The 23,086-nt window shown below is 36.7% G+C and overlaps 1 protein-coding gene across 1 annotated transcript in view; it reads left to right on the forward strand.

The window, feature by feature from the left end:
* Nucleotides 1-23,086, forward strand: part of LOC127413804 (collagen alpha-1(XIX) chain-like) — a 154,188-nt gene that overhangs the window by 92,837 nt on the left and 38,265 nt on the right. The window contains exons 7-22 of the mRNA XM_051651218.1: nucleotides 948-983; nucleotides 1,327-1,362; nucleotides 1,679-1,714; nucleotides 1,875-1,919; nucleotides 2,469-2,522; nucleotides 8,397-8,450; nucleotides 9,675-9,764; nucleotides 13,887-13,928; nucleotides 14,376-14,453; nucleotides 15,202-15,237; nucleotides 15,475-15,519; nucleotides 15,630-15,683; nucleotides 16,169-16,210; nucleotides 21,018-21,122; nucleotides 22,123-22,176; nucleotides 22,589-22,642. Of these exons, the coding sequence (XP_051507178.1) occupies nucleotides 951-983; nucleotides 1,327-1,362; nucleotides 1,679-1,714; nucleotides 1,875-1,919; nucleotides 2,469-2,522; nucleotides 8,397-8,450; nucleotides 9,675-9,764; nucleotides 13,887-13,928; nucleotides 14,376-14,453; nucleotides 15,202-15,237; nucleotides 15,475-15,519; nucleotides 15,630-15,683; nucleotides 16,169-16,210; nucleotides 21,018-21,122; nucleotides 22,123-22,176; nucleotides 22,589-22,642 (858 nt within the window). The 5' untranslated portion in view covers nucleotides 948-950. The remainder of the gene's footprint in view (nucleotides 1-947; nucleotides 984-1,326; nucleotides 1,363-1,678; nucleotides 1,715-1,874; nucleotides 1,920-2,468; nucleotides 2,523-8,396; nucleotides 8,451-9,674; nucleotides 9,765-13,886; nucleotides 13,929-14,375; nucleotides 14,454-15,201; nucleotides 15,238-15,474; nucleotides 15,520-15,629; nucleotides 15,684-16,168; nucleotides 16,211-21,017; nucleotides 21,123-22,122; nucleotides 22,177-22,588; nucleotides 22,643-23,086) is intronic.

Here is a 23,086-nt window from a genome sequence, read left to right on the forward strand (position 1 = left end):
ATACATTCAGAATCTACCATGATGTTTTGAAGAGGGCCATTTGGGTCTGTATTCACCGTGCTGTTGTTGCATTAAAAGGTTTTTGCCATTTTATATGTCATAAGCCCTGGATAAGGACTTACTCTATCTCTCGCATAGAGGGAGTCCAGAGAGTTAGTTGAGGAAGAGAGAAAGAAAGTATTTTACGTGTGTCTAGAGAAGTAGAGGTTATCACTGAACAGAGATAAGTTTCTAAATGTGAATTGTGATAAACATAACTAATTTAAGTATCATGGAGTTTGTTGAATGTCTCCAAAGCAGTTTTTCACAACACTACAGGGCTGATCCTACAGGGGTTTCTAATGTTGATTCTGGAGAAACATGTTTAGAAGCACATGCTCTTCCCCTTGACCCAACTCATCCTAATCTGTAAAACTTTTCAACTGCTTTGGTTCCAAGTATTTTTTCCATTAATTTTGGAAATAAAAAAAAAATAAAAAAAACTGGAATAAAAAAAAAAAAAAAAAGGAAATGGAAACTTCAATATTTTTTTAATTTATGTACAGTATATATATATATATATATATATATATGTACAGTATATATACAATATATATGTAAATTGTTTGGGAGTGTAGCCAGAAAGACTTGATTGTGTCATTGGCAATGCTTTGTGCTAGGCTTTTTTCCATGATTTTTCTTTCCGTGTAACTGTCTTATTGGTTGATCTCTCCTCAGGATTAAGGTAGTGCATTTTTATCCCTGGGAATTTGCCTGTTAAACATAATTTAAAAAAAAAAGTTAATTATGTCCCTACATTGCGTAAGTCTTAAAAGGTCCACATTGTGGCTTTAGAAATGTCTTTTCTAAATAAAATGAAATAAATAAATATGAAAATGAATAAATGAAAATCTAAGCAAGTGAAAATGAAATAATAAATATTGTCTGTTTTCTGTTCATATTTTCAGGTTATGACAGCACATGGTCTGAGACTTTCTGGACCTGTAAGTTTGCCTCTTTAGATTGAATTTAGAATTTATTTTTGAAATTCACTTTCTAAGTAATATTGTGTCTCACACTTTTTGTTGTACATTTAATGTTAATGTGATCCATAATTTATATATAAAGCATTTTAATGCCAAAAATTGTTTTTCGTTATAATCCAGTCATATGTAGTAACATACTGCACATGCGCAATAGATTGACTCTGACTGTGCTTTCTTCAAATGCAACCATGCATTCATGAATAACCCTCATTGCATTGTCTTTTTGTTGTTGTTTTGTTTTTATTATTTTGCTTTTGCTGTTTGTTTGTTTTTTTGTTTTTTGCTCTCTCCAATACATGAGGGGGAAGGAGGTGCGAAAGGCCAGAAAGGAGACCAGGTGAATATCGCAAACAGCGTTTGTGAAGAGTTAAGAAATTTCAGCATAAGTTCATCTTTCTAAAGCTAGTCTAACAGAAAAAATTATTCAGCAATAGGAAAAAATTAAAGTTTTGTTTTGCCAATAAAGCAGACAGCCAATAAAAACTCTTGATCCAGCTCTCTTTTTGAACTTTGTGATGCTAGTGGAGTCACTCAAAGGTTTCAAAAGGGAGAGTGTTGTTTTAAAAGCATGAACACAACCTTGAAACTGTCTTTACTGTAGATCTTAGAGAAAATGTGATTTCATGTAATGTAAGCATTTTCACTTTTACTAGGGTGAAAAGGGGTCTGAAGGCCCACAAGGACTAAAGGTAAATAAAGTCTGTGAAAGATTTTTTTACTGTAGTTATACATATATATACTGTATATATATATATATATATATATATATATATATATATATATATATATATATATATATATATAGTGTGTATATAGACATTTCTTTTACTTGTTATCATTCTCATAAAGGGAGATACTGGATTGCCTGGGCCGACAGGGACTCCAGGACCTGAGGTATGAACTTCCTGTCTCCATAAGCCTCCAACATTGCATCTTGCGATTTTACTTAGATATAAAGATTATTTAGTCCTTCTACTTTAGTTAGATGGACGTATTGTGGATCTCGTCAACATGGTTGGCCAGGAGAGCTGCTCTGCAATGATCTCTGAGATTTACTGACTAGTGCCAAAAGTTTTCTTTTGGGTGGCTTCTTGCAACCAGTTCCTGCTGGGTTAAATGGTTTGTGGCATGTCGCCAAGGTTGCAAAAAACGTTTGATTTGTGGCCCTCTTTTCAGTTAAGGATGCAGAGAGAGACCTCTCAGAATTACAAGCTGTCAAAATGCTGCAATTTTCACAGGTGGTACAAAATCAAAGTAACTGCAGCAAGACCTCTCAAAGGCTGTTTTCATTTGTTCTCTCTGTCAGAGTGAGACACAATCAGATTTCAGATTTCCCATACTGAAATTTTTGCTTTTGACTTGGCAGTGCCTTAGTGTGAGACCTGAAATAAGGTTCATATCACTCGTTTAAAGAGATCTCAACATGTGTTTGTGTTCTTACAGGGAAAACAGGGTCCACCTGGTCTCACTGGACTCCCTGGTCTTCTTGGAGACCAGGTAAGCAGCAGACATTTCAGTTTTGAATGATGCTTACTAATGCAAGCATTACTAGTACGAATTCTTGTACTTGGGTTTAGGAATTTGAACAAACCCCTAACCCAAAGTAGTAAACCATAGTGCCCAAACAGCAATGTTTGTGAATTCATTGAAAATGCACTGAAAATCACTCAAAACACCCTATCGAACATCCTTGCAACCACCCCAAATACCCTAACAACCACCTAGAACACCCAAGCTACCGCATAGCAATGCACTGAAAACCACTCAGAACACCCTAGCGAACATCCTAGTAACCACCCTAACACCCTAACAACTACCTAGAACACACTAGCAATCACCCCACACACCCTAACAACCACCTAGAACACCCTAGTGACTGCATAGCAATGCACTGAAAACCTCTCAGGATACCCAAGCAACCATTTAGAGCACCTTAGCAATCGTATAGCAATGCGCAGAAAACCACCCCAACACTCAAACAACAGGGTTCGTACACTCATAGAAATCCTGGAAAAGTCATGGAATTTAGAAATGTTTTTTCCAGGCCTGGAAATGTCATGGAAAAACAGGTTAACACTGAATGTTTAGGAAAAGTAATGGAATTTTATTAAAAATATTTATATTTTCAGCAATACAAGTAGGCTAAGATTTCTTCAGGTTTGACACAATCGCGGGGCAGCACGAATAAGTGCTACTAATCCTGCACGCAGCAGTGCGCAAAATGCGTTGTTGCATAAACGGAGTACTTTGTGAACAGACGTAGTGCCATGTGGTGGTGCATTTTGCACTTATTTAACACAAGATAAGTTCGCTCATGATTGCTCAAGTTCATATGGTTAGTGTATAAGTAAAAAAACTATAAATTTCATATTTACATTAATGTTTAAATATATAAACACTTTGAATGTTTGTATGTAATAACTCACCATGTCAATTAAGTTTGTGGTGATATTTACTTGTGAATCTAAGCAGTTTTAATTGTCCACTTCTTGATGAGCAATTATTAAAAGTCTCAATATCCCCTACATTCTCCTGTTTTTAATGGAAAACATGACAGAAGACATGTGCTGCTTCTCGTGGAGGTCCCTTGATCTTTCCCTCAGCCGCTTCTGTCAAGTGTCGTGTCCGTGTACCTGAGCAACAGCCGATGTTAGGGCTCTCCCACAACTCATGCGAAAGGTGTCTGTGGATTGGTTTTTCATTCTAATATATATATACACACACACACACATATACTAAAATCTGTGAGTAAGAAGGCAGCTGTTATGGCTCAATGAGACAGTCATAGGGGGCCCCTTTGTGGCCTGAAAGGGATGGAAGAATGTACAGAAACTGAAGAGAAGACAGACTTGGGGCTAGATGTCACAGGCATGCACATGCTCAAAGAGTTTTTTGTCTTCATGAAGTGCACAGACAAGTCGGGAGCCATGGGTTCCATGGGCAATGGGGGACCTTCAAGTAGGATTTTGTTTAGGGCCCCCATATGCTCAGAAATGGCCCTGCCTATATATTTTGAAACATTCTCAGATGTTTGGGTGTGAGGCGGTAAAATACTGTACAAACTGTGTCCTGTTTTGATTTAATATTAAACGCAATTGTTTCCTTTAATACTGGATGATTCCGTATTATACAGGACAGTTGGTTGGTAACCTTAGACACATAGATGTGGGCATGAAGAAACATGTTTAATTAGATCTGTATTTTGAATAAACTAAATAAAAGCTGACAATGCGCGTCTGATTCGCTGTTTGAGCGCTTCTCACGGAACACGCATATGATATATTTCTCTCGTCTCTGTGTTAGTGGTTCAAAAACAGATTGCAAGAATTTTGTCTTATATGTGATTGCTGCAAATGTTCTCAGACCATCTCAGTAGGTGCTCCAAGCTTAATTAGCACTATTCCAGTGGTTAACATTTTACTGCAGGCTACATGCACAACCAATACTGTAAATTTCTCACTATTTATTTGAATAGGAAAAGATAAAAATCGAAGTGGCTGTTAACCCTATAATGCCATGTGTATCAATTATGATACACAAAATTTGACAGCTCCTGTTTCACTCTCTGTTCAAGCTGATGGGTCAAACAAGGTACAGTGTTTATGGAACCATCTAGTGGTTATTTGTGAAAAAAAAAAAGTGTTTAAATCAATCTATTTAAAATGGTGGCGGACTTGGGGGAAAAAATGACATCTAAGTAAAAGTGACTGTAATGATTATATTGTTACTGATATTTTAAAATTAATATTTGCGGAATATAAGCAACTTGTGCACTTTGTTAAAGTGTTGTATATTATTTTATTGAAAAACCTCATTAAAATACATATGTATCAAATATGATACAACTGTCATGGGTTGTGGTAGTTAAGATGGAGGTGAGAGGTGATGGATCTATTTGCAGACTTTAATGAAGATGATAACAACGTGGAGTGCCATAAACTAAATAAACCATCACAACTGTTACATGGATGAGAACTGACAAACAAAGAACAAAACTGAAGGGTATTTATACACAGAACAAATGAGGGGGATGGCAGACATGTGAGGATGAGGAACGGCTGGTAGTGATAAGGGCAGTGCACTATGGGAAATGGAGTCCATGGGGAAACCTTCAAAAAGAGTCCATAGAAACAGGGAGACAGAACGTGACATTACCTACCTACCTACTTACCTACCCCCCTCACAATGCGACTCCTGGTGCCAAAAGATGGTGAGGGGCAGGAGGAAACAGGTGACTAAAGGACAGGGGTGGAGTCAGGAGGCTTGGGGGGCGGTCACAGGGCAGGGACGGGATCAGGAGGCCTGGGAGACTGAGTCATGAGGCGGAGCCATGGAAGGTAGAGCCAGGGAAGGAGGAGCCGTGGATCCTAGTGTCCGGAGCGTAGCTGAAGGCTCAAAGGACCAGGGCGGCGCTGGAGGACCGAGGCAGCGCTGAAGGCTCGGAGGGCTGAGCCGAAGCTGGGGGAATCGGAGGACAGAGGCAGAGCTGGTGGGGCAAGGCGGAGCCGGAGGGAAGGAGGTTCCTGGTAGAGCCGGTGACACCGATGGCCCATGGTGGAGACAAGGGGACATAGGGTCAAGGTGATGAAGAGGGATCAGAGGGCCAAGGCGGAGTCCAGGTTTCGGAGGGTGAAGGGTAGGCAGATCCCCTTGTCTGTGGAGTCACCGGGGCTGATGGTCGAGCCATTGACTTGAGGGGAACCGGCTGATCAGAGAAGGAGCCAAGGAAGGTGTTGAGGGAGGAGCAGTGGAAGGCGTCAAGGGGCTGAAGGGAGCCTGCAGGGGTGGGGCCGAGGGATTGGATGGTCTTGGCAGAGGAAGAGGGAGTGGGAGGATGGGCGGGAACAGCAGAGACGAGGAGACTTGGACGCCGGGCAGGACCGGTGGAGATGAGGAGACTTGGAGACAGGATGGGAACAGTGGCGACTGGAGACTCATGGGACAGATTTAAAAAATCTCAACCATTTTTGTAGGGACTGGGCTCAGCTCACCCTCGGTGGTGAGTGTATGTGTGGGGCTCCACTCAGTGCCCTCAAACTACACTAATATGCCCTCTGGGACGGACGTTGGTGCCGGCTCTCACACCTGGTCAGACTCCGCGACGGGCTCGGGCTCCGAGTCTGCAGTGGGCTCTGGCTGTTGGTCCATTGGGGGAAAAGGCTGATGGCTGGCTGGGCTCTGGAGTGGGGCTGGCATTGTCCTCATTAGCAGGGCAGACAGTGAATGGAGAGTCACAGCTTACCAGCACCCACTCCACATATTTGGCGAAGTTCCCTCAAGGACCCTCCCCAGACAACTTGGCCTTAGTCATGATGTTGAGTCCGACATAGTAGAAAGTGCATAGGCAATCGTCTGGGTAGTGGGTTAGGTGAGCCAGATCTAAAAATCTCACGAGTATGGTCCTCGAGGGAACGATCCTCCTGTGTGAGGGAGGAGGTGAACTGCCGGTAGATCCATTATGTTGGGTCAGTTCTTCTGGCACGGGCTGTGATAGTGAAGATGATGGAGGCAAGAGGCGATGGATCTATTTGCAGACTTTAATGAAGAAGATATATAACAACATGAGGTGCCATAAACTAAATAAACAAACCATCACAACTATTACATGGACAAGAACTGACAAACAAAGAACAACACAAAAGAACTAATGAGGGGTTGGCAGACAGGTGAGGATGATGAGAAACAGCTGGTAGTGATAAGGGCAGTGCACTATGGGAAATGGAGTCCAGGGGGAAACTTCAACATAAGAGTCCATAGAAACAGGAGGGAGACAGAACGTGACAAAAACAGGCTTTTGTGGTATATCTCTCAGTCACCATTACACTCCATTCATGCCCACCACAAAAAAAAAAAAAAAAAAAAATCACAGGGCTTTGAAAATTCAGACATATACTTTTTATAAGATATATTTAAAGTGTGAACTCATATTTCTGTGTATTTTTAAATGTGCTGCCTGCTCTGTCATTATAAATATCTCATTCTTTTACATTACAAGTTATGATGATGTCATCTTACCATAAGTTACTGAGACCCAGCAAAAAAAGTTTTACAATTTCCCTTTTTTCAATGTCAATATAGAGTTTTGTGCATAAAATACATGTGATAAAAACTGTTTATTGAAAAAAGAATATTTTATTCATATTGTATTTGATGTGCTGAATTAAACTGTGATAAATTTCAGTCCATATTTATAGATCAAGGAGAGGAAGTTGTCATGGCCAAATTCAAATATTTGGTATCTCTGAAAAGACCAGGGAGTCCCCTGATAATACCCTAAGATTTACCACTGTAGCATGTATGAGCTAAGAAAATCTTAAATAAATGCCCTACAAAAAAATGAAATGCTGGGCCTCAGGAGGGACAATGACCCTTAAAGCCTAATGTATCAAATATCATACATAAAAAATAATAATAAAAAAACATGAAGATTTATTTTATTTTATTTATTTAATTTTTTTACGATTTATTTTTATAGTTTGTCTAATGGTACTAAAAACAGTTTAGTGACACAAATTTTATGACAATTCTATCATATGTCAGGCTTTACAGATTTAAAATTAGGAATTTATCAGCCACTGTGGCTGGTGGTCAAAAAGTTAATTTGTACTCTGCTGAACAAACATTGACATTTTTATTAATGTGAATTCTATGCATTATTTTAAACAATGCAGGGCATTAAAAAGTTTCTAAATATTGAGCACAAAATAGAGGGCATCCAAAATTGACAGCGAGAAATCCAAAAGATGAGGTGAGATGACAGGACAAAGCGAAAACAATGTGTTCACATTTGAAACAATTGAAACATTTTAAAACGCTGCAAAAAAGTTTTGGAAATTCATGAAAAAGTAATGGAAAATATGGAAATTAACTATTCAAAATGTGTACAAAACCCCCAAAACTCTAACATCCCGGAAAATAATTTTGCTTCGGCAAGCACTACTCGAAATGTAGTTTTTCTTTTATCATACACTCCGAGTTCTTAAAGTTTTTCTTTACACTCACTCACATACACAGTGAAAAATACAATCCATGTAAAAAGTATATCAACAAAGAGGGAAGAGAGACAAGGGTGCAGAACTGTAAATTGTTGCGCAGACAATCAGTAATCAATCGGTAATGTGAAAATTAAGTTGCAGAGACGGATACATCTGAGATCTCGAAGTGTGGGAGGAAACTGCATCAGCATCACAATCTGTTCTCTGCACCTGCTTTTGCTAACAAGCATCTGCCTTTATTCCAAAATGATGGGGTTGTGTTAGGGATAAAATAAAAGTGTAGTGTTCTTGCTAAAAAATAAAAATAAAAAATGTGGGAACTTTTGAAGGATGCTAAAGCTGATAGACATGTGTCTTATCTTCTTCTGATTGACAGGGCTCTCCCGGTAAGCCAGGAACACCTGGAAAAGATGGAATAAAAGGAGAGAAGGTAAACAAAAGCACAGTTTGGATTTGAACACAGAGGCAGACGTATAACCTCACTGTTTGAGTGAGGCTGCGTATAGTTCACATTAAATACTTGTTGATGAAGTTGACAAGACCTGCATTGTGTCATGCTCCAGGGGAGAAGGGGCTTTTTTTATTTAAAAAGTGCTACTTTTGACTTAAGTTGACCTCTAAGAAGGGAGAACTGAGAAAGGTAAAACTAATTATATTAGAAGACACCTAATTATATTTCAGCATGTCTTCTATCAGCTGAAGAAGAAAGTGTCTATAACTTAAATGAAAATGTCTTTTCAATAAAAAGTGATCCAGTGAGACAACTTGCCCCACGTTAGGGATAAATTGCATCATGTCAAGGGGCAAGTTGAATCACTGGGGGAATAAACAAACAATTTTGTTTGTTGGTAACATTTTACAATAAGGTTCTATTTGTTAACATCATGAACTAACAATGTATAATATATATATAATTTTGGTTAATTGTTCAGTGTTAACAAATTTTACCATATACAACTTTTAATTAGCACAGCTTACTCCAAAGCATTTTGCTAATTATTTTATAATAATTATGAATACCATTTAATGACCTAATATTAACAATATTTGAGAGGCTACAATATTTGTACCTAATTCATTTGTCACATCGCTGGACCATTTAATATGAACTAGGGCAGGCAATAAAGTGATAGAAATGGTTATCTTGATGTTGATTGAAAATGTATCATATTTTTAATTTAAATTCTGCATTATACTATGTACTGAAGCACCAGGGTGTTAGTTTTGAAACAGGATGTTGAGAAGCATTTACTTACCCTAGAAACTTCACTGAGCTATGCATTGCTTGTATACACAGTTTGCACCTGCTATAAGCAGATGTTGAAAATGTTACACTTGAAGTTTCAGAGATAAGATCCATTACATCTTATCTATATCTAATCATCCTTAAAATGGAGACCAGAGCAGTTTCTTTGATGAGGCTCAGTGGATGTTCAAAAGCACTAAGAACTTTTTGAGACTCACGTCTCACCTCTGTAGAGATTATAATTCCAGGTTGGCGGCATTTGCCCCATATGTCGATAATATTTACATCCAGCCCTTCTTTATAAGGCAGGTGTGTGTGTGTATTTGTGTGGTGCCTATCACCCTGTCAAACGACAAGCCTTAGGTGACAGGGTTACTAAATGCCAGCTGTTGATGTGTGTGTGTGTAGGGTGATGCAGGCGGAGCTCCAGGGCCAGTAGGTACTCCAGGTCCCAAGGGTGAGCCCGGTGAGCCCTGCAATGCTGGACCCTGCAATGTGGTAGGAACTTAGAACCATTTCTGTTTTTCTCTATCATTTCAAATATATAATCTCCTTCTGAGACATTATAAGGATGAGACGAGTCACTCGTATACATATGAATGGGAGAAATCAAAATGATAAATATGGTGGCTGTAGGAATGGAAGTCCCACCCTATAGTTAAAAGAGCAAATCGCATTTTTAATAGAGAGATCACCTCTCTGTTTATGAGCATTAGCTTGACCAGACTGAAAAAATAGCTTTTTTTCGTGTGACTTAAGCAAAAGAAGGACAATTATCATGCCAGTGTTCCCAGAATGTATTGCTGATTTGAAATATTTGTTTAATTATTTTGACCAATATCTTTTGGAGATTTCTGTCTTTCTCCATTTACAGTAAGTATATACAAACTGTTATTTTAAGGGCTTGCCTTAAAGTGACTTTGTCTCCACTCAATGTCTCTCATTCAGCATTTCTTACAAACTCAAAAAGAATACCACTCAACACTTACCCAACATCCCACTTTTTTGATGACAGCTCAGATTTAGGAGGCACACTCACAATGACATTCCTACACACACATTCTTCCTCCACCAGCAGTGCGTGATGCTGATGTCAGCTCAATGTTTTAAACTCTGGCATCATAAAATATACCATTTATACTAATACACCATTTTGGCAAAGCTATCTGCAAAAACCACCTTGGTGTCCCATCCTAACCTGTCAGCATTTGGGATAGAAAAATCACTTTGTTTCTCTTAGACACTGATGAGATTGAATGGAGAACAAATAGAGATTTGTAGGTCTCCTGTTTCTCTGATTTCTTAGATCTGAGAAACAAAAAAACAGTAATCTCACATGTGTCTCCTCTAGTTTCAGAACAGAGAACAATGTCACAAACTCTGCTCAGATTTGCCTTGACAGCAAATTCTGCCTTCAAAAGTGAAATATTTCAAAATTTACATTTCACATCAAATTTATCCAAGACCAAATTATTTGAGCTATGCTATCCACATTAATTTTGTAGATTTTTATTCTTAACTATTTTCAACAATCGACTTGTTTATCTCCATAAAGTGTTCACCCCAGAATGAAAATTCTCTCATCATTTTCTCACCCTCATGATACCCCGTGTGTATGACTTTCTTTCTTCAGCAGAACACTTTTGAAGAAAAAGAGAAAAATATCTCAGCTCAGTCGGTCCTTAAAATGCAAGTGGATGGTGATCAGACTTTTGAAGCTCCAAAAAGAACAGACAGTCAGCATAAACGTCATCCATACGATTCCAGCTGTTAATGAATGTCTTTTAAAGTGACAAAATCACTTTTAGTGCGAAAAAGTTAAATATTTAAGTACTTTTTAAAACTAAATAATCACTTCCGGTCAGCAGCAGTATATGCATGTGATGTAATCGCGTGAGACATGTGAGAACTGACGCACATTCGACTCACCCGGAAGTGCAGCGCTGTTTACAACTGAGTCGGAGAAACGCTATACAGAAGCTTAGTTGGTTTTGGTTTAGATCTGTATTTGTATTTGTATGTTTTTCACAATAGTCCGTTTGTGTGCTTATGCTGTGTGTCTCAACTGAGAGGAGAACATGAGATTACGTCCGTAACATGACAACGCAAATACGTCACACGAGAGACTGCGCGAACTCCACTCTCTCGTGAAGCTTACTGGAAGCGATGATTTATAGTTAAAAAGTAACTAAATATTGATCTTTTTTCACACCAAAAGTGATCATATTGCTTTAGAAGACATTAATTTAATCACTGGAGTGGTATGGATGATGTTTATGCTGACTGTCTGTGATTTTTGGCGCTTCAAAAGAGAAATCTCCATTCACTTGCATTTTAAGGATCTACTGAGCTGAGATATTTTTCTGTTTTTCTTCAAATGTGTTCTGGTGAAGAAGTCATACACACCTGGGATATCATGTGGGGTGAGTAAATGGGTGAACATTTTTCGGTGAACTATCCCTTTAAGAATTTCAGGAGAAGCATCTTTGTCTTTTATGAGGCAGAGTTGATGATTAAAGTCAACGTGATATGCATTTCGCACGCCTTTTGTTTTCTTTGGAATAATGTTAACAGGTCAATCAGAATAAGAATAAGACCAGGAATGTGCATTCAAAAAGTCAGTAGTGAATTTTGATTTCATGTTGACTTTATGGGGAGCTTCTGGGATGTTACAGATCGGGAGAATTTTCTGGTTTGGCTGTTTTGCCATCTTTCAAGAAGACATGGTAAATGACAGACACTCTAGTCTTAGATGCTTGCTGGACTCTGACTCAAGCAGTTATGTTTGTTTGTGAGGGATGGAGAAAAAAAAATGCATATTACTGTATAATAAATGCAAGATATCCAACATGCAGCATATAGACAGATGGGTGGTGGGCAGACAGAGCCCTTGTTGAGCGGTTTAAATGACAGTATGCTGGACAGAAATTAGCATTGCATGAAGTCATCAGCCGCCTTCATGTTTTCTTTTTTGTGGAAAAGAGAGGAAAATTCAATCCAAAATGAAATCCAAATTGACACTAATTACTTTTCTTGCATGCTCCTATGCTTATTGTGCATGATTCATCTGTGCACGTTATTCTAAAAAAAAAAAAAAAAAAAGATTATCTTCAAAAACTTTCATCAAAATGCAATAACTTGATCTGCCCTTAACAACTTTTCTTTTTGGTTAATTTGACTTTTTCAATCACTCTCATACAGCCACTTGGCTCAGGTCTTGTGAAGCCAGACTTCTGACTAAACAGCACAAGGTCTGATGCACATTGCAACTTCTGGCTAAGAACCGCCCACTTTAACAGGGTGAACCTTCCACAGTTCTTTATTTTTTTTTATTAATTTTTTTATGTGCCATATAGGGGTGGGTTTATCTAAAATTTGTTATACCACAGTAATGAACCTCTGTGAAAACTGATTTAAATAATAGAATGGCAGTCTCTATAAGCAGTACAGAAAACACAAACAAATTAAAAAAAATAGTGGAATAGTTTCATCTGAGGCTCAGACTGTGCTGGCTCATTTCTGGCATTTAACACCAACTTTTCACAAACCAGTCAAATGTAAATGGATAAATGTCAAGTCATTGTTGATAAAACATCTATACAAATCATATTTTACTATGAAATAAGTCCTGTTATGGAAGTCTAATTGGTATGATGTTGACTTTAAATTCACAACATGAACACTTTTGATTGCCTAAATTAAAATGTTGTGGTAGACATTGGCCTTGCCGTGTTTCTTTCTTTATTTCACTGTATTTTAGCATCCTCTATTTGTATTTCTTCATTGGTTGCAAAACTCTATTCACCACCCGTGGTGGTGGCTTCTGCTTCAGTACATTTACATTGCACATTGCAAGAAGTGCTGCTAATCTAATTCTTGCTGACCTCAGAAATACATTTTCTATCAGTGGCACAGAGCAAATAACAAATTACTGTAACTCTTGAATACTGTCAAGTCCTACAGCATCACTTGCAAATCACGCTGAGTAAAACAATTAAAAATTTGCTGTGAATTGTATTGTACTTCAGAGGGTAAATATTTTACCCCCTGAAGGGTAAAAGTTTTTTAGGCAATGTTCAGAATGGAATACTAGCTTGCTATTTACTGAATACTGCGCAGTATACACGGTATACTGTCCATTATAAAAAAATAAAAAAAGTGAAACTGTTGTTATTATGCAAAAATAAACGTTTTGAAAAGGATGCTACATTGTTGTTGTGATGACCTTGTCACGTTAGATGTAAGTTGTGTACAGTTATAAATAAAAATCATTGGTTATTTTGCATTTTCAATTAAATTTCTTTGTGCAAATGTCTTAAAAGTCAATAAAGAGATGTAAAAAAGTTGTTAATGCAATTAACTGCAGTTCCTCCATCACACTGGAAATGGCAGGTTAAGTCAAGTGCATTGCATAGCATTGCACTGCATGCAGAAAATGCACATCCTGTGCATGTTATACATACTGTACTGCAAACTGCAGAAAAGTTAATATTCTATTCCAAACATACCCTGAGTTGCTCCTTTTTTTCTTTCTTTTTTTTCTGTCTAAATTGAATGTTACGCAAGTTCTTAGAAAATGGTATTCATTTGAGTTTATATTTGTCTCTTGTTTTGCACCAGGAGGAGGTCGTGTCTGGCCCACGTGGGTCACGAGGCCCTAAGGTGGGTCACTATAAACTGTTACAGTATTTAAAAATATATATTTTGCAGAGGAATTTTTCCCTGTGCTGTGCTTCATTATATGTTTTAACCCATATCTAAAATGTTTTGATGGTACAATAAGAAGTATGTTACATGCTGTCATAAATGATTTGCTTTTACAAAACACTTTGTGAAATGTCTTATTTAAATACTGTGTTTGTAAGCATCTTTTTGTAAGGCTTCAATTTTAATTTAAATAACTTACTCTTCACTGGCTGAAGATTTGATGTTGCTATGGCAACAAATTCATTTTAGACCACAGCAATTGTTCAGTTAAGCCTTATTGCATGAACTGGCACAACTTCACTGTGTTTGGGGAAATTTGGACTCGTGCAGCTCTGCCAAACCCAAAGTGAATTTAGTTGAGCTGAATGAGGTTGTTCGGTTCTCTTGGGTTTTCTGTGCCAGGGTGAGCGAGGTGTACCTGGAGTACCTGGAGACGCAGGAGAGAAAGGGGAACCTGGTGTTGGAATCACTGGACCCCCTGTAAGTAAATTTTTTGAAGTTCTTGACTTTTTTGTCTATTACATATACTCAGATCTTTAAAGTAATAGTTCATCCAAAAATGATAATTCCATTATCATTTATTCACCCTCCCATGCTGTTTCAAACCCATATGACTTTCTTTTTTTTTCCTGTGGAACACAAGACATTCTGTCCAATATACAGTATAAAAAGATATTCTATCCAGTATACAGTATAAAAAGATATTCTGTCCAAGCTGCTGTTTCCCATACAATAAAAGTGAATGGTGATTTATATTTTCAAGCTCCATAAACTTGAAGCGCCATATTTGAACATGAATGAGATTTGAGAGCTTTGGTGGAAGCAAGATTTTCAATGAATAATTAGTTAAATTTTGGCCTGTATGACTTCAACATTTATGTGGCTTTTGAATCTCAACAGCAGGTTTATTCTGTTCCACTGAATAAAGAAAACCATACATCTTTAGGGTGAGAAAATCTTTAGCGAATTTTTAATTTTTGGATATTAAACAATTCCTTTAAAAAGCCTTTTAGTTCAAATAAGAACTAAACGATGATTTAATCATGCAGTGGTTTGAGTTTTAGGACAACCTTGACTTGATATAAGGTTTGCACAAATTTACACATCATTTTGTAATCTAATTAATCATGTTTCTACATTCCACATAAGTTTAAAACAGCTACAAAGTTCACTCTGAGAAAGATAAGAGTAGTGATTATGAAGAATAACTTTGTTTTTCTGTCTCTAGGGTCTGATGGGACCAAAAGGGGATCCAGGGATTCAGGTAATGGACAAATAAACATTCAAAAAAAACAAACAAAAAAAAAAACAATCAACCATAGATCAGTCATATAAATAATGTCATTACTGACAATATATTGACAAATAAATATTTATATCATTCCAGAAGTTAACAAAAACTTCACAAGTAAAAAAGGCTTTACTTAAACACAAAGTCTCAGTGTAGATTGTATTGAATATGAAGGAATTATATTTATATTGTGACTGTATTGTTTCACAGGGTCCCCGTGGACCCCCAGGACTAGCCGGATTACCAGGAAATATGGTGAGAAGCACTTTTTACTTTCTCACTGCTGTCTGTCTCTCTTAGTATGAATTTGTGTAGCAGAATGTATGTCATCTTATGTTTATATTTTATATATTTGTTTCTGAAAGGGACCTCCAGGCCCACAAGGCAAACCAGGACCCCCTGGACCCCCTGGAGAACCGGTACGTAACATATATTTTACTGACATGATTTTTCTGTGTCACTTCATTGAAAAGTCATTTTCTTTGACATTGAACAAAGTTCTGTAAATCCATATTAAATATAACATGAGAATATAACATAATTGTAAATGAAATCAATAGACAAGACCCCAGCACTTTGCTTTGTGGTGCTGATCAACATGTCAGGGCTTATTTTGCAATAATGACCAGCAACATGGCCATGTGCCAAATAATAAATAAATGACTATGAAATATTGATTTGAGTTTAAATGATTGTATTATGTAGTAAGAAATAGATAGTGAAATGATATGAGACAGTTTAGCGGTCATTATACAAAAATACTTTACCACAGAATGCCACGATTGACCAATCAGAATAAAGTATTTAAGAGAGCCTTGTAAAAATTGCTTCTCATTTGGGTAGAGGGGCTCCTTGGTTTCCAGTATTATATCTAATGCTGTTCTAAATAATCTTTACATTTCAGACAGCGCTACCCATTGTTGGAGACATGGGCGCATTATTGAAGGTAATGTTTCATGCAACTACTGTCATCCTGTGCACTGATATACTTTAATGGAAATGGTTTGTGTTCAACTACCGCAGACTAGTGAACTCTGACAGGCTAGAACATCAGAATTATAGTGGACAAATGAAAAAATAAAAGGTGTTGAATTTAAAACTAGGACTCATGCACAGAAAATAATCCATTTTTAGATCCACATCAGCAATAATTTTCCAACCTATTAAGTCTGACATCCCAGAACAATGGTGTTATAAATAATTATGGTAACACTTTACAATAAGGTTCCATTTGTTAACATTAGTTAACAACATTAGTTAACATGAACTAACAATGAACAACTGTATTCTTATTAATAAACATTAACAAAGATTAATAAATGATGTAACAAATATATTGTTAATTGTTTGTTCATGATACCTAATGCCTTTACTAATGTTCAAAAATGGAACCTTATTGTAATGTGTTACCATAGTTATATATTAATAATTATATATATATATATATATATATATATATATATATATATATATATATATATATATATATATATATATATATATACACACACACTAAACACTCTGTTCCTTTCAGTCAGATTGTGTGCGGATCTTAAGATAGTTCTTACCCTGTGTTGTCATGGCATTTGCACTGGCTAGAGGAAGAATTTATTGTCTGAAAGATTTCTGAAACATTTCCTGTCTTATAAAACAAAGTACTCTAGTAAACCAATAATAATGACAAACTGTAGCCAGAGGGAATATACAATCCAATTTTACCCTAAATTGCTCTTTAAAACTTTTTAAGGGTGTGCTATAAGTTTTTTCCTTGTCTGATTCTATTGCTTTCTTTTTAACCCTGAACATGTATTTTCATCTTTAAGAAAAAAAAAAGCATTCTTTCAACTTCCCCCCTCTGCTTTCCTTTCATTTGTGCTTATATGTGCGTTTTGTAATTCCTCCTCCACCCACTATTCTCAAAGTCTTTATATTTCTGTTTGGGCATCGTACTTTCATCTCTCCATAACTGAAGAAACTTCTGACAAGATAAATGCCCATATGCTCACATAATGACTCTTTGGTCGCAACTGAGATTCGTAGGAGTGAACTGTCAACCAAAAAACACACACACACACTGACTTGCTGTAGCTAATGTACTGTAGTTAATGCTTATCTTATGTATGGATTTGGATGCTTCTTCACATGCAAAGAAAAGAGAATGCATCAAAACCTACATTTCAAAAGAATAGGCAGTGCTCATCATCAGAGTTTTGATGAAGAGTTTGAATAGGAGCTGAAGTCAAGCTGGGTCATGTTACCCACTGGTTGTAAAGATATTTTCTTTCTTTCTGCTTAAAAACAGGAATTGAAGCATGACTATCTTTGTCTACCTACCTGACAAAGAGAAAATAGCTTAAATGGAGAAAAACTCCTAAAGCTCTTTTATGACTTCATGTTTTGTGACAGTGAGGTTGGCTTTGTGAAAAGATATCAGGTTGAAATAATAGAATATTATGTGTTCTTTTTCATCTAAATAAATGTGTAGTTCACCCAAAAAATGTTGTCATCATTTACTCACCCTCATGAGTCGTTTCCACCCAGTATTATATAGTATTCTTTCTACTTTGAAACACAATAGCTTTAAAAAGGATGCAAAAGCATTAAAAAAAATTACACTATGACTTGTCTGAAGCCATAATTTACTTTGAGGAAGCAGCCGTCTTAGCTATTCATACTTTTCATACTACATTTAAACATCCGTTTATGAATGTTTGGAGAGACGCTGATACATACGGTATGGACATATTAACAGCATCTAAAATGTGTTTACCTAAATACAGCTTTAGAAATTTACAAATATTTGCAAATGCTTTATATTGTAAATATATGAAGTAGTCCAAATGAGTGAAGTAGTGCTCCCTGAAGGCAGTCAATAACTTTGTGTTAAGTAGAGAGCGGAATTTAAGCTGTTAAATGGATAGTTGACTCAAAAATAAAAATTCTCATCATTTATTCACCCTCATGCCATCCCAGATTTGTATGACTTTCTTTCCTCGGCTGAACACAAATTAAGATTTTTAGAAGGAAATTTTAACTCTGTTTGTTCATTCAATGCAAGTGAATGGTGGCCAGAACTTTGAAGCTCCAAAAAGACATAAAGGCAGAATAAAAGTAATCCAGTGGTCAATGCCATGTCTTCTGAAGCAATATGACAGGTGTGGGTGAGAAACAAATCATTATTTAAGTCCTTTTTTTTTTTTTTTTTTTACTATAAATTCCCCTCCCTGCCTAGGAGATGTCTATATACACGAACAATGCAAATTGCCAAAAGCAAAAGAAGAATGTGAAGTAGAGATTTATAGTTAAAAAGGACTTTAAATATGATCTCTTTCTCACCCACACCTATCATATTGCTTCTGAAGACATGGATGTAACCACTGGAGTCATATGGATTACTTTTATGCTGCCTTTATATGCTTTTGGAGCTTCAAAGGTCTGGGCACCATTAACTTGCATTGAATTGACCAACAGAGCCGAGGTATTCTTCTAAAAATCTTTGTTTTTATTCTGTCAAACAAAGAAAGTAATAAATATCTGAGATGCCATAAGGGTGATGAGAGAATTATCATTTTTGGGTGAACTTTCCCTTTAATCACTGAAAATCTTCCCCTGATGCACTATGTGAAGAAGGTCATCTCTCATTCAATTAAATACATTTCATGGAATGAATAAGAGTTTGATATTATTTACTTTATGATATTAATTCATGCATAAAATGATTTACATAGAATATGCTGTCATTATGTCAATATTGTAGTTTCAGTGTCTATGCAAACCTAAGCAAATGTATCCCGAAATGTAATCAAACATCCTCTGCTAATGTGAAACCTCCACAGCTGTATTGGTCACATGCAATTTGCTAATTGTCAGCCTTACAAGTGGATGCAAACATAAATGCATTCCCTGAACCGTCCAGCCTCTATTCAACAGGTCAGCCTAATGCACTAGTAAATTGCTACCTTCAGGAAGCTGCAGAAACTGCACACAAAAAGTGCATCCAGTGTGAAATGTCACCGCAATCCCTGCAACCCATTACTGTAAACCTTTGATTATGCTTTACAGGTCTACATTTATGTTCTTACAAAGCTGAAGGGAGAAAGGTTGCTTACTTAGCCCAGGAGTTTTAAAGCTACATTTGAAAGCACCATGACTCCTGCTTTTCACATTTCTCTCTGTGACATTGGGAAAATGATTTGAGGTGAAAGCATTAGGCTGGCAAGGTTAAAACCCATGCATCCCTAATTATCGAGGTTGCTGCTTCTGAGTTGTTTGTATCTCTGGGTTTGACCTTAGCTTTTTTTTAGCCATGTGCAAAACAAGACTGCTGTGCCATATGTGACTCTGAAAGATGGTAAAAGCATATATCTCGATGGGACATGAATCTTATACAGATTATGCAGTAAAGGTCAGTATATAGAAGCAGATAAATATGTTAGAGCTTTTGAACACAAATAAGGATGTTGGAATCTGTTTAGCATTTACAGTTGATATAATACATAATAAAAAGTGTAAAAATGCTAATCAACATAGTTCCAGAGGAAGCACTTAAAACTGAGAACTTGCTGTAAACTGAGAAATGTGTTTTTCAGTTTATTAATTTGATTCTTTAAAAAAAAAAAAAAACACTAAATAGCAACAAAAACTACCACAGCACTTTCACTGTCACTGTGCACTGGAAACATTTTCTGTTCCATGAGATCTTTGTGTGTGGTGTCTAAAGGTTAATTGTTATGTTGCAAATTTATGTAGCTAATGAAAATCCCCGAAAATAACACATTTCCTTTGAGAAAAAATACTTATTTGTCATTTTCAGTTTTGTTTAAGGTCATTAAATCAAACATTTTTCGATAACTGTCCATTAAATGAAAGGATAGCATTTGGGGTCAAAAATAGCCCCCCTGTCGCAGGGGCTAGTTGCCCCTATTAAACACATTGTTTTTTTGTTTTGTTTTTAAAGTGAGGCGAATAGATTTGTAATGAAAAGTGTTCAAAGTAGGCTCACATTGACTCATCCAATCATAATAGAGATTAGTTAGTTTATAAAATACTTGAGATGTAATAAAATGCCAAATGTGTATAAAATTAACAGGAAATGGTTAACTTTTTCTGAAGTAGTTATTTCGAATAAGCATCATCTTAATTTGTTACTCAAAAACGCATCTTGCTGTCTCAAAATTATTTGCATTAGTTGAAAATTGTGTCCTTTAACTGTTGTCCCGGTATCTACACGATATCACTCTATATCCCCTAGGGACCTTTTACCCCATGTGTGGGGTAAAAGGCTCCCTCACCACCTTTTTTTTTTTTTTTTTTTTTTTACTGAATTTTAATCAAAATAACCTTCTGTTTTTATTTCTTTTCACATAAATTATTTTGCTCCATCAATTTTCAATAAAAATAAATCAGTTTGTTTGACCTTGATACATTTTGTGATATGAAAAAAAGTTACATTTCCTTAAGGGGTGCCTTAACTGTGTATCGAATGATTTCAGTGGTAATTGTGTGGAGGAAAAGGGGTTTGTGAAAATGACACTCACTCAACTATGTTACTAAAAGTTGAGAAAATGTTGCATGTTGTTTCAATGCATTCTGTTGCAGGCATCCGTTGACTAATGATAATTTTCTGAGAAGTGGGACAGTTGTTTTCATATGATACACTTATAGATGTTTTACAGAGCGGGTCCAAATGTCTGCTTATGTGATGCACCAATTTGAGATGTGTTGCATTTAATGAGTGATTTATGATTTGGCAGAATGCCTGCAGTGTGTGTCAAACAAGAGTACCTGGTCTGCCAGGACAAAAAGGAGAGAAAGGATCCCATGGAGCTCCAGGTGTCCCGGGACTGGATGGAGAAAAGGTAAAAATCATTGCAAACTAATTGAATCTTCTCATTTGTTAATATACTGTCTCTCCATCTGAGATTTTCTGGCAGCGAGTGCTGTCATCTATTCTGATTGACAATAAATAATTTGTTCCGTTGAATGTTCATTTGAAAACAAGACATGCACAGCTCTCACTGTGTTGTTGTTGAAATTTAGTGTTGCTTATTAAGGCAAACATCACTATTGCTCATATTAGAGTTAGTGATTTGATTAAACCTCTAACCCTAACACTGCATCAAAAAATGCATACTTCCTTGTTGTTGTATATTGTAAGCCAAAAGGAGTATATCAATTGAGTAGTATAGCCTAATTGTCATTATTTATAAAACATTATGTGAAAAATACCCGAATTACATACTATTCCAGTGAGATTCTGACGTTCTAAATTCTAAAGCTGGACACTGCGAATCGTGCAGCTTTTTTCAACTGTAAGCGTTATATAATCCAAGAAAGTTAATCCTTGTGGTTAATTTGTACTTGTGTACCAAAACCAGAGTAAATTACTTTTATGTGTTTTGTTGCTACATCATATATTCGGGTCACGGGACAATAGCTGCGTTCCCAGAGGAATGTGCTCATGCATGCCTAAATAACTTTTTTTAGTAACAGCCAAAAAGTACATTCTTCATCAAGTGCAGTACAGAGCTTCATTTCGGCTCGTTAATGGCCCTGCACTGTTTTGCTAGAGACATGAATGAAACCTCAATTCCAGTGGCTTATTGAGGAGAGGTGTGCTATTACTTTTCTAAGTGAACAGACTTGCTGGACACTAAAAGGGGTCATGAAAAAATTATTTTGAACGAGCAACCTAAGTCTTATCTAGGGACCAGAATATCGTAGAGACTTGGGGGTGGGCTCTTTTGACTTGGGCCAGTAATTCACCAGGATGTATAATGTATTGCAAATATTTGCTTAGATGCTTGTGTCTGTCTTGTGGTCAGTCTGGCTTCTTACTCTCTATGTTGATTTTAACAGGGGGATCAGGGTCTGCGGGGCCCAGTTGGTAATCCAGGGAAAGAAGGTCCAAAGGTAAACAACTCTAATTCTGAGTTTAGAGAAAATAATTGTGTGGTGGAAGACACAATATTCACAAACTTCACTGGCCTCAGCACTATTTCTGCCTTGAAGTACAATAACATGCATTCCCTCCAATGCCACTGGGCATCACAAGGCAATTATAGTACAAAATGGTGTAACAACTGCAATTAAAGCAACAAAAGATGTTTTACTTAGAGTCGTTCAGTGTTGGTTCAATGGAGGCAGATACATTCAGTGTCAGGCAAATATTCAGGCCAAAAGAAGATCATTAAGAATATACAAGACCATTCTTTAGAGAAAAACTGAAATATGGAGGTTGCTTAGGTAAGGTGGAAGCACTTAGTAAATCAAAGGAGTGTACTTGCTGTCTCACCGATTGTCCATATGTCTTGTTATCAAATAGGGAGTGAAGGGTGAAAGAGGGTTTCCTGGACCAATGGGTTACAAGGGTGATGAGGTGAGTTATCAGAGTTAAGGATGGTTCACACTGCCCAAAACAATTGCAAACATTTCATACAATATAAAGTTGACTGTTGGATTAAGAATGATGGAATCATAACTGTCATTTTCACTTTACCCCTACAAACAACCAATAATCCCAAAAAATCCCAACAACCAACGAGTTACTTACTAGTGGCAACTCCCATTAGACATTTTTGTATCAATAAAAGGGATAGTTCGCCCAAAAATGAAAATTCTCTCATCATTTGCTCAACCTCATGCCATCCCAGATGTGTATGACTTTCTTTCTTCTACCAAACACAAACTGTTTTTGGATTACTTTTACTATGATTGTCTGTGCTTTTTGGGACTTTAAAGTGCTGATCACCATCCACTTATATTGTATGGTCCTACAGAGCTGAGATATTCTTCTGAAAATCTTTGTTTGTGTTCTGCTGAA

This window comes from Myxocyprinus asiaticus, chromosome 23 (genome assembly GCF_019703515.2).
Source record: "Myxocyprinus asiaticus isolate MX2 ecotype Aquarium Trade chromosome 23, UBuf_Myxa_2, whole genome shotgun sequence".
Lineage (NCBI taxonomy): Eukaryota > Metazoa > Chordata > Actinopteri > Cypriniformes > Catostomidae > Myxocyprinus > Myxocyprinus asiaticus.